At 39.1% G+C, this 12,121-nt stretch overlaps 1 protein-coding gene and 1 long non-coding RNA gene across 8 annotated transcripts in view; one reads left to right on the forward strand and one right to left on the reverse strand.

The window, feature by feature from the left end:
- ADGRV1 (adhesion G protein-coupled receptor V1) overlaps positions 1 to 12,121 on the forward strand; it is a 443,810-nt gene that overhangs the window by 300,074 nt on the left and 131,615 nt on the right. For all 6 annotated transcript variants that reach the window (XR_508681.3, XR_010602226.1, XM_008167448.3 and 3 more), the window contains one exon: positions 9,007 to 9,123. Coding sequence is in view for 4 of the 6 variants with exons in the window: in XM_008167448.3 (XP_008165670.3) it covers positions 9,007 to 9,123 (117 nt within the window). In the remaining 2 variants the exon portion in view is untranslated. The remainder of the gene's footprint in view (positions 1 to 9,006; positions 9,124 to 12,121) is intronic.
- LOC101943445 (uncharacterized) overlaps positions 1 to 12,121 on the reverse strand; it is a 142,699-nt gene that overhangs the window by 20,215 nt on the left and 110,363 nt on the right. The gene's annotated exons all lie outside the window — the stretch shown is intronic.

Here is a 12,121-nt window from a genome sequence, read left to right on the forward strand (position 1 = left end):
CCCAACAAAAACATGGCCTTAACTATAGTGGTACAGAGGCTTCTTCTGAGATTGGAGGCTAGTAGAATGTATTATATCACTGTAGTCCAGGTTTTATGACAAGTCACTCTCAATGGACACTTAAAGCAAAGGTGTCAATTCTGGACTGCTCTATCATTGAGCAGTCATAGCTTTTAGTTCTGCTCATCCTGGAGAATAATCATTCTGCTTCAGCATTTCTAACTGGCAATGTGAGGTAAATACGATGAGCAATGTCCACATCTGGAAAAGTGGATTCCAGGTGGCAAGACTTCAACTGCTTTATTAGGTTAATTGGCAATTTACAAGCTTCATTTTTTGCAAAGGAATCATACTGTTCAAACTCCTCTTCAAAAGTTACTTTGAGATCAGATGGATAGTTTGCAAACAAAGCTGCAGCTGCAAAATGTAACTTGGTGTGGAGCATATTACTGAAGTTGGTTGGGAAGCCAAAATCCTTATATAGGCTTCCCAAAGATTTTGCAGAGACACTTTCAAACTGTCAGTTATGATATTAAAAGTTTCTATTCTAAACTCTTCTGGCCCCCACCGCTCCACATTCAGTGTATTGGATTCACATGCCTGTTTCCATTTTGGGACATGAGGAGTTTCACTGTAATAGGCTTGAGATACAGTTGGTGCCTTTGACTTTCAAAATGCTCCAGTTTCAAACTGACCCCTCAGGTGCAATAAAAAAAATCACCAGGTGACTGCAGGAGTTGGATAGCAGAACCAACATTGATATCTGCTTTTTAAAATGGCTGAAATCACTGAAGGACATGATTCCATAGCTCTGCCATAAATGTGGTTTCAAGAAAGGTCCATCTTGTCTTGCAGAAACTGTGCTTTTGTTTGTGTAATCCCATATGCAGTGATGTCTTTGACTTTATCCAGAGCTTCTCGTATACATACACAATTGTGACATAGGGCTTTTGTGGATTCAGCATGGCAGGACCAAAGGATGCTGGACAGAGATTTTAGAACCAAAATAGGATTATTTTCTTTTCCTTTAAATCCCTCAATAAAGATTTTCCAGCGATGCGTTGAGACAGCAGAGAAGGTGTAGAGTCATTGGAGGAAGCCAAAAAAATTCACTGCTTGGACACAGGTTGCCAAAAAGATTCAGAGAATGTGCTGCACGAAGGACCTAATCTCCTACAGAATTAATATGCCTAATACGTGTCTGAAGGCATGTTGGCAGCATTGACATAGGTCTGACAGCAATAATCCAAAATATTAATACAAAGTTTGTTTAAAGTAGACAGCACATTCTCTGCAAGGCTTGGCACATATTTTAGAAAATGTTCAACAGGATTTCCACTTTTGTTAAAAAAATGAACAATGAATGCTAGCTGATCCATGAGAAATATCAGGAGTACTGTCAACTGCAAGAGAGTAATATTTGGCAGTGTAAATTTCCTCTTGTATTGCTCTTAGAACTTTCTTCCACATCAGTTAAAAATCTCATCACAGATAGTGGAGGAAATATGATGGTTTTCCATGTCCAAACTTCTTGATATGACTTGCAAGGAAGTTACCAAATTTGGAAATTAGCTCTAAAATTCTCCCCAAAATTCCACTGTGAATAGATCCAGTGTTTTCATCATCCCAGTGAAATGGGAGTCATCCTTCAGCAAAATGAAAGGTTTCAGAGTAGCAGCCGTGTTAGTCTGTATCCGCAAAAAGAAGAACAGGAGGACTTGTGGCACCTTAGAGACTAACAAATTTATTAGAGCATAAGCTTTCGTGGACTACAGCCCACGAAAGCTTATGCTCTAATAAATTTGTTAGTCTCTAAGGTGCCACAAGTCCTCCTGTTATCCTTCAGCAAGAAATTTCATTACCTTCTCAACTTGCTGTAGCACCTCTTAGACTTGATTCTGATCAACAGGGAGGGATTGGTTGTGAATCTGAAGATGGAAGGCAATTTGCATGAAAGTGATCATGAAATGATAAATTTTATTATTCTAAAGAAAGGAAGGAGTGAATGCAGCATAAGAACAATGGACTTCAAAAAAAGCAGACTGTAACAAATTCAGAGAAATGGTAGTAAAAATGGGAAGAAAATCTAAGGGGAAAAGGAGTTCAGGAGCGCTGACAGTTTATCTGCTTAGCGGGGAGGGAGAGCTAATAACTGATGATATCAAGAAAGGGTGAGGTGTTTAATACCTATTTTGCTTCAGTCTTCACTAAATAAAGTTAATGGTAACCAGATAATCAATACAATTAATTTTGACAACATAGGGGAAGGAACACAAGCCAATATAGGGAAAGAACAGGTTAAAGAATATTTAGATCAATTAGATGTATTCAAGTTGGGAAGTCCTGATGAAATTTATGCTCCGTACTTAAGAAACTAGCTGACGCAATCTCGAAAACATTAGTGGTTATGTTCAATGACTCATGGAGGTTCCAGAGGACTGGAGAAGGGCAAACATAGTACCTGTCTTTTAAAAGGGGGAACAAAGAGGATCTGGGAAGTTATAGGCCAGCCAGCCTAACTTTAATACTTGGAAAGATACTGGATCATATTATTAAACAATCAGTTTGTAAGCACCAGGAGAATAATCGAGTTATAAGGACTAGCCAGCATAGATTTGACAAGAACAAATGGATGCTAAACCAAAATGATTTCCTTTTTTGACAGGGTTACTGGCCTAATGGATTGGGGGTAGTAGGAGACATGATATATCTTGATTTTACTAAGGCTTTTGATACAGTCCCACATGACATTCTCATAAGCAAACTAGGGAAATGTGATCTGGCTGAAATTACTATAAGGTGGATGCAATACTGGTTTAAAGAGTATACTCTGAGTAGTTATTAATTGATCACTGTCACACTGGGAGGACCTATCTAGTGGGATCTCATGGGAGTACCTGGTTCTGGTACTATACAGTATTTTCATTAGTGATGTAAATAATGGAATGGAGAGTATGCTTATAAAATTTGCAGTGACACCAAGCTGGGAGTGGTTTGCAAGCACTTTAGACAGGATTGGAATTCAAAACAATCTTGACAAATTGGAGATTTGGTCTGAAATCAACAAGATGATATTCAGTAAAGACAAGTGAAAAGTATTTCATTTTGGAAGGAAAAATCCAATGGACCATGCCAAAATAAAATGGGGAATAACTGTCTAGGTGGCAGTACTTTTGAAAAGGATCTGGATATTCTAGTGGATCACAAATTGAATAGGAGTCAGTGTGATGCAGTTGTAAAAGGCTAATATTCTGGGCTGTAGTAACAGGATTCTTGTATGTTAGACACAAGAGGTAATTGTCCCAGTCTACTTGGCACTGGTGAGGCCTCAACTACAGTACTGTGTCCAATTCTGGGCACTACACTTTAGGAAAGATGCAGACAAATTGGAACAAATCCAGAGGAGAGCAACAAATGTTCAGAAAACCTGGCTGATTGGGAAAGGTTAAAAAATTGGGTATGTTTAGTCTGGAGAATAGAAATGGGTTGGTAGGGGGAGTACCAAATAGGTTAAGAGCTCTTTGTAAAGATCAGTTGTTCTTTATGTCCGCTGAAGGTGGGACAATAAGTAATTGGCTTAATCTGCAGCAAGAGAGAAGAGAGATTTCGGTTAGATACTAGAACGTTTTTCCTAACTATAAGTAGAATTAAGTAGGTTTCCAAGGAAGGTTGTGGAATCCCCATCATTGGAGATTTTTAAGAACAGGTTGGACAAACCATGTCAGTGACAGTCTAAGTATAGCTGGTCCTACATAAGTGTAGGAGGCTGGACTTGATGACCTCTTAGGTCCCTTCCAGCCCTATATTTCAGTGATTCTTTTACACCATTTCTCTCTTTGAAACTGAAGTGACAGCTCAGTATCAATATGCTGATTTACTTTAGATACCTTAACATAAGAAATCATGACAAATTGATAGTCACGGTTACTCTCATGCTCTGTAATTCAAGCAGTAGAATGAGCCCAATCACTGAATCCATCACAAAAAGCATTCTTCTTGTCTGAAAAAAGCTTGCACATGAAACAGAACATAGCACTAAATGGAAGCGACTACAGCAACCATTCCCACATGACTGTTTCTCTGTTGACCAGCTTTCAAGAGAGAGTGTCTCTCTGGACACAGATGATAACTGTAAGGCCGATCACCCATGTGTTTGTACAGCTGTTCAGATATTTTGAAATCTGCATAATAGTTTTGGCAATTGGATTCAATCCTGTACTTTTGGACAGTATCAACTACCTGCCATTTGGTTGGATCTGTCGATGAAGATGATTGTGAAACAATATTGTGTAAGGTGAGATTGCTTATCTCCATCTCAGCCATATGTAGGTGAGCATAAGGAGGGCCCTTACAACTTGTTCTGCATTAGACTGTACCGGGCCTTTTCAGTGGCACAGACTGAACTTGACATTCCCTGCACTGCAACATCAACATGAGTTACCACTAGATTTTAAAAAAATCGCTCAGTTTCAGTACTTTGCTAAGTAACTCTTTGTCCTGCAGTTACTTTTGTTTAATCAGTTTTCAATTAGAGGAGCTTCTCATTTGTTAACAACATGCCATTTAAATTAGTTAATTTTATATAACTATAGTGTGCACGTCTTGATTTTCTTTTTCTTTTTTTTTTTTTGGTCATTCGCACTTCATAAAGGTATGTACATTCTGGGGCTGCTCTAGCTACAGGCAAACTCGGCAGCTCAACATGCTAAGAGGCTTTCCCCCCTTTTAACCAGATCTTCCCATTTTAATGCACACATTCTTTGGACAACATAGTTTTCAAGGATTTGTTCTGGAGAACCGAAGTTTTAGAAAATAAATAGGCAGGTCATTGTGCACTGGTCCTTATGTGTCTGAAAATTGTTTTGAAGTAATCAAAAGTAAGAAAAAAAATGTGACAGGCAGATATAAAATTCCAGTTAACTTTTGAAAACAATTCAACTGTTTAATATTAATCTGCATATCTCCCAGAAGATTCCACCATATGATCTTCCCTCAGTTTCCTTCCTAGCATCCCTTTGTTCAGTCCTATGCATGTCTCTTAAGGTTAGATCAAGTCATAGTTTGCAACAAAGATGTAACATTTAGTTTTTGGCTTTTTGAATGTAATCCGTTGATCTTCACTTGCATTAGATTTCTTTAAAGAGGTACTAGAGCAGACTGGGCATGAAATTAGGTGCCATTGCTAAATTATTGATTGTAGCCTCCTTTACTTGTATTATACAATCCTCTGCTGTTTATGCTGACTTGTAAGTAAGCTTTTTCATTAGCATCTTGGACAAGTCAAATGCTACGCAGCTTGGCTAAAACAACTTCCAGTTTCCCAGACAAATACTAGATTAATCTACAAAATAGTCCACTATTGCAAAAAATCCTAAGAGTGACCAACCTGATGGTAATGTCATATAGGAGAAATATACTGAATTGACTGAAGATTATCTCAGTCTTTGGGTGGATGGGAATGCCTTGCATTGCACAACAGGGAACCCTCTAGCCACTTGGTGAATGACATTGATAAGTTTCCAAAGTTTCCAGTCCTCTTTTCTTGAAAGATTGTGGCTTCAGTTTGGGGGACATGATGGGAGAAGGTTAAAGGAGTAAAATAAACTCTGCAGAATCCAATCAAGAAAAGGCGGACTCCAGTCTTGTGAGGGTAAAAAAGTGCTAAAGCTGAAGGGGAAGCTTTCCCATCAAAAAGCCAAAGAGCAGCAGCATAGAGAAATAACCCTGCCAACAACTTTCTTGTCTCCTATCACAGTAATCTGTTTAGAGTTGGTTCACAAAATGTTAATACTCAGGAATCTGGACAAGGAAACAGCTGCCTACGACAGCAGAATCTGCCTAGGGCTGGTGCCGAACCTGACTGGCACTGCGCTGCAACCCTGGGGTGACCGCACCACTCACTCAAATTTGGACAAATTTGTCCAAATGAAGCTGAAATTGCCAAGGCAAAGTTTACAGAACCTTTTGCTCCACTAGTTCTGTGGGATAAAATAAATGTTATTTTAATATGTGAAAATCTTGAGTATGTATCATCTTCACTTATTTTCTGACATTATGTATACTACATACTAATACATTTTAAAGAATCAGATATTCACGTTGCATGAGAACTAGTGCAGCATTCTCATATGAAGATTTAGATGTGTCTCTCTGCAGATATTTTCAGTGTAAATTCAGAGATCCATTTGGTCAAACATAGATACAAAGGCTTTGTGTTAGATATTCCTATCAGTGTACAGTATGTAACCAATGTAGCTATCTTGCTTATAAAAAGTCTACAAGGAAAAAACAAATTGACTTAATTTTTTCCTTCTTTTTAGCTGCTGCTTGTGTTTAAATTGCTCAATTTAAGTAGCACACTGTAAAACTACAAAAATGTACTGCAGTGTGAATAAATTATCTTTTAATTCTTGTTCTGAGTAATAGTAAATGATTAACACCAGCTGTTTCTGAAGAGTATTTTTTTATTATTAGAAGTAATAAAAACCAAGGAGCATGTCTGCTGTAGTGAAACTTGTGGTTAACTGAAACAGAAGTCTGCAGGCCTCATTTTCTTTAAGGGAGGTTCACCAAACTCTAACAGAAACATTGTGATCATGAAGAGAGAGGTTCTAAAAGCAAACTTTATGGGCTGTAGACACATGCTGATTGATTTGTTTAATTTTTTTTCCCCACACAGTAAGACTTTCTTTTAATTTTAAATAATCACATAGAGATGTACACAGATCTCAAAGCAGGATCCTGGGGTGAAATCTTAGTCCCATGGAAGACAGTGGGAATTCCTGGTTGACTTCAATGGGGACAGTATTTCATCCCCCAGTGTTTGGCATTAGAGATATGGTTTCAAATTATCAACCCGCCCACCCCATTCAGCTTTGGAAACAATGGTACACTATAGTTGTACATTAAATTTGAATTTACATGGGCTGTGTATGTGTGTGTGTGTGCTTTTTTGTACTCATGGAATGTTCAGATTTTGTTTTTAAAATTATTTTTAATGTATGAATAATGCATCAGGAAAACTCATTCATTGGGGAAAAATAGTCTGTCTCTCTTTAAATGAACAGTTGTATGAAGTGTCTGATTTTATTTATTTGTATTTTGACACTGATGAAGGTTCTGAGCTGGAATGAGTAGGTTCTAATTTCCTTCTATTTAATCACCAGGTGAATTTTGCTTAATATCGTAATATGATTTAATCACCACCATTTTTGGTTAATCAGTTCAAACAATTGTTACATAAGTAAATAACTGTCAGGCAGGGATCGTGACAGAGATATGTTTCTCTTCAACATCAATAAGTAAAGATTCCAATGTATTTTTTACTTTTATTTGGTCAGTATGTCAGAAAAACCTTGTAAGTGTCCTGATCCCTTTCTCAGTGATATGTTCTTGCTAGCATTCTGCTTCATCTCCTGTATGGCACAAAAAATCTCTCACACAAATTGGTGTAATTTGCAGCTTTTCCTTTTGAGTCACTAGTTAACCTTAAATGAAGCTGTTTCAGGCCAAATGGGATGGCCTTGACAAGGCACGGTGGCCTGGACAGCCACCATATGGAGAAGCATATACTGCTGCAGTTTTTAATATTCATACAACAAAGTCTGCAGCTTAGAGTTCCAAGTCCCATTCACAAACAGAACTGCTCCACAGTGGAGTGTGTGTTACCGAAAAGAAATTCGGAACTATTGGCTAAAAGCAAAACCTATTCCCAAATGGAGAAATAGAACTGGTTTATCCCTAAAGAGAAAGGAAAAAAAAAACATACCTTTCTCATTCACAAAAATGGTAGGTTTAGCCTATTCTGCATTCTTTATGTGAATGATTAGATCCTTCTAGATAATGTGTTAGTAGAAATATTTTATCTGTAGTAGAATTCACAGAAGCCAGATCTGAAATTCACTGAGCTCCAACTCACATTTTAACATGATTTTTTTTCTTTTAGATTTTGTTTTGTTTTGTGGTGCTAGTAGTTAAAAACAAATAATGGAAAATAACAGTTCTAACGATAATAATGCCTCTGTTAAAAAGAGTCATGCCAGTGTAGCAAAGGAAGTATAGCCATGTGGTGTCTAGGATGGGATGCCTCAGAACAGCATGGTAGAGAACAGCTTACTGTTCTGTAAAAGTATCTTATAACTTCACCCTAGGACCTGTTGCACACTGCAACATATAGGCAAAGGACTGATTATTTATCAGGCCAGCAGACTACTCCTTTGAGCCTTGGTGCACTTGGTAGGAGGATGGTATAGCTGGTACCCAACCTACTGCTGTTTTGAGTTCGAGGTTGCAATCTTGTCCTACTTGACACCCCTTTCACCCACTAATGCAACAGCACAGTACAGGACATGATTTTTCCTTGCGTCCAGATTTCATAACATGCTTTTGAGGCAAGAAGCAGGAGTGGGTGTACTATAAGTTAGGTTTATAAATATATTTCATGTGCTGTTTTGAGAATATAAAAGAGAACCTATCCTGCACATTTCATCATGTTATCTAGAAATTTTTCAACAGGGCAGTGAAATGCAAATATATTTGATGCATGTTACTTCACAGAATTGTTCTGTTTACAACGGATTTGAACTTTATATGGTGAGCTGGCAGGAAATCAGGCAGGGTTCCAACTATGTGAAGTTCAAATCCATTGTAAACAGAATCACTTTGAGACATTTTTCATTGTCAGGGTTTTCTACAAATGTGATATAACATGCAAATCAAGAAATGACAAAAGTCCATTAACATGCTTACAAAATAGGTCAGACTTATGATGCTGAGTCAATGGGAGCTCTGCTATTGATTTCAATTGAGCTAAAATTTCACCTCAGGATGAACATTAAATACATTTATCCCAAAGCATCACATTCCATTACTAATTAGTTTCTGAATTGAGTGGTAAATCATTGTAAATCATTCTGGCTTTCATCCCAACTGAAATTAAACTTGCCGATTACTTAATATTATTAATGTTGATTGGTTCCAATATGTATACACTTGTCTCTCTTACAGATTTCGTTTCTTGCCTCAGCTTACATAAGTCAAGAGCTCTCAGAGGAAAGCTGCTCTGCCCTGGGATCTATTACACATTACGTTTACCTTTGCCAGTTCAGCTGGATGCTCATTCAGGTTAGTATCTTTCTCTTACTCATTCACCAAAATCTGCTTAAGGGCAACTGACACTTGTACTGCATTTATGTCATTTCTTAATGTGTCTGTCATCACATTCCAGTGATACTTATGAGGCAAAGAACTTAAATAATCCCTACTAACTAACCCTAGAGTGAAAGAGATCTAGAAATAAATTTTCAAATCAGTTTGGAGATGTATACCACTAAGTCCCATTAACATCCACGGCCCTTGTGCACTAAATCCCAGTTTGAAAATGTACCCAGTAGGAAGTACATTATCAAAACTGAAAAAACTGCTTTTGTAAGAGCTAATGGAATTTCTAAATGCATCTTCCTTACATTGTTTTGAAAAAGTCTCTTCAAGTTGAAATACTAGTTACAAGTTATATTGGTCATCATAGTCAATGTCAGTTTGTACTTTAGACCCATGTAAAATGAAAAATCTACTTCTTAATTTAAGTTGAGAAGTATGGCATAGAGAAAAGCTATTATAAGGCCAAAATGCTGCATCAGATCTACTGAAAAAGTAAACACATTCACAGACATGCCCAGGAGTCTGAGACAGAAGGCTTAATTCAGACATGATATAAGCAAGTAAAACGCTTGTGGAAATCTCTAGACTAAATCTATTAGTTGTGTAAATGTGTGATGTAAATTGGTCAAAGCAACCATGAGATAAATCAGGGAAGGGTCCATCATGCATCCTCTGCAGATCTGCATTTAGCATCACATGCAGCTCTGCACATATGTGCTTACAGTATTGACAGGATTTGGGTGCATCATGTTTATAGTATATAATATCATACTTGCAGCACCTTCACTTAAATTGCTTTATTTTGTCTCACACACTGTCCAGCATACAGGATTGGGCCCTATGTAAGCACAAAATTCAGCAGAGATAAATTATGCTGTAACTGTGTGCTGCTTTGACCTTAGTAACGGAAAGACGTAAAAAAAAAAAAATTCTTCTCCACTTCCTTGTGCTTTGTCAAGAGGCTAATATAAACATGGAACAAAAACAAAAGGCAGCTCTCTACCGTGGGTCCCAAGCCTTCTGTGCCTGTTAGCCTTAAATTGCAGAAATTGAGGAAAAGAAACACAGTCAGTCTAAAACATACAATCACCTTTTTTGACCACTGCTGAACATTGAACAGAGATCTTCCTTGAGCTATACATAGTGATGCCTAGTTTTTTTTCCTGAGTTGATACAATTAGAACCCAATAAAATGTATGAGTAATTCAAATTATTCCCTTGAATATGCATTACTTTCCATTTGTCAATACTGAACTACTTCTGCTGATATGGCGCCCATTCACCTGGTTTGGTTAGCAATCTCTGAAGTTTCATGCAGTTTTCACTGGTCTTGACTAACCTAAATAATTTTGTCATTTTCAGATTTAACCATCTCACTGTCTACCTCATTTCCAGATAATTGATCAATATATTAAACATCATATATTCCGGTATGGAACTTTATGACACCCCACTGGTAACCCTTGCCTGGATAATTGGCCATTTATTCCTACTCTTTGTTTTCTGTCTTTTAGCCAGTTTCTGGCTGTACCTTTCAGACCATAACTACTGAGTTCCTATAGTACAGTGGTGGGCAGCCTGTGGCCCGCATGCAGCTCATCAGGGTAATCTGATTGTGGGCTGAGACATTTTGCTGATGTTGACTGTCCATAGGCATGGTCCCCCACAGCTCTCAGTGGTCATGGTTCGCCATTCCCAGTCAATGGGAGCTGTGGGAAGCGGTGGGCTGCAGGGACATGCTGGCTGCTGCTTCCCACAGCTCCCATTGGTCAGGAACAGAGAACCGTGGCCATAGGTGTTGGCTTCTGCTGGCGCCGGTGGGTGCTCACACCGCCCCTGCCCCAACTCCGCCCCACCCCCATTCCAATCCCTTCCCTGCCCCAACTCCGCCCCCTCCCTGCCCCTATTCCAACCACTTCCCCAAATCTCCTGCCTCTTCCCCACCTCCTCCCCTGAGCGCACCATGTTTCTGCTCCTCCCCCTGCCTCCCAGAGCTTGTTACACCCTGAAACAGTTGTGGGGAGGAGAAGTGGGGATGCAGTGCGCTCAGGGGAGGAGGCGGAGGTGAGGTGAGGTGAGCGGGGGTGGGGTGGGGAGCTTGGCTGCCGGTGGGTGCAGATCACCCACCAATTTTTTCCTGTGGGTGCTCCAGCACCGGAGCACCCACGAAGTCGGCACCTATGACCATGGCCACTGGGAGCTGTGGGGGGGCCGTACCTGCAGATGGTCAACTTCAGCAAAATGTGTCTCAGCCTGCAATCAGATTACCCTGATGCAAGCCGCAGGTTGCCCACCACTGTTATAGTAGCTTTTTATGAAAAATGTTGTCAAAGACTTTTGGAAAGTACTCTTGCACCTTTTTTTGTTCCAACCAGCTAATTAAAGTTCAGAGCCCTCAGGGGTGTTCTGTTAGGAGGAGAAATTGGTGGGAGGTGTTTCTTTGATACATCTTGTTTCTTGACAAGGAATGTACAAAGTCCCACTTCTCCAAATGCTGGAGGAATCAAGAGCAACAGGAGCAGTTTCTTTTTTTGACAGTAAACTCTTTTCCTAGCTTTCCCCTGGGTCATACTGTACTAAGAGGCTACTGCTTAGCTGTCTTGCTTTTTGCCTCTGCTTTTCTCTCTGTTCCGTTCTTCCTAGTTTCTCTGTGTCCTGCCTTCCCTCAAGCACTCTCACACACAATGCACAAACAATACTCGGCAAAAGCCCTCTGCCTACTCAGTCCAAAACTCATGTGTGGGTTTAAATAACCCTTTTGTCTTTAGTAGGGGCTTGTGATTAATTTATCCTCGCTGTTATGTTAATTGAAGGGTGAATTCACACCCATCAGTCTCAGCGAGGATTTAACTTGTCCCATGACAAGGTTTCACTCATCTTATAAAAAATATATCATCCAGTTCTTCTTTAGGCACTATTTTTGATACATTAGATACAGTTTTCCTTGGCAAAAGCCCATGCT

The sequence above is a fragment of the Chrysemys picta genome, chromosome 6 (genome assembly GCF_011386835.1).
Source record: "Chrysemys picta bellii isolate R12L10 chromosome 6, ASM1138683v2, whole genome shotgun sequence".
In the NCBI taxonomy this organism is placed as follows: Eukaryota; Metazoa; Chordata; order Testudines; family Emydidae; genus Chrysemys; species Chrysemys picta.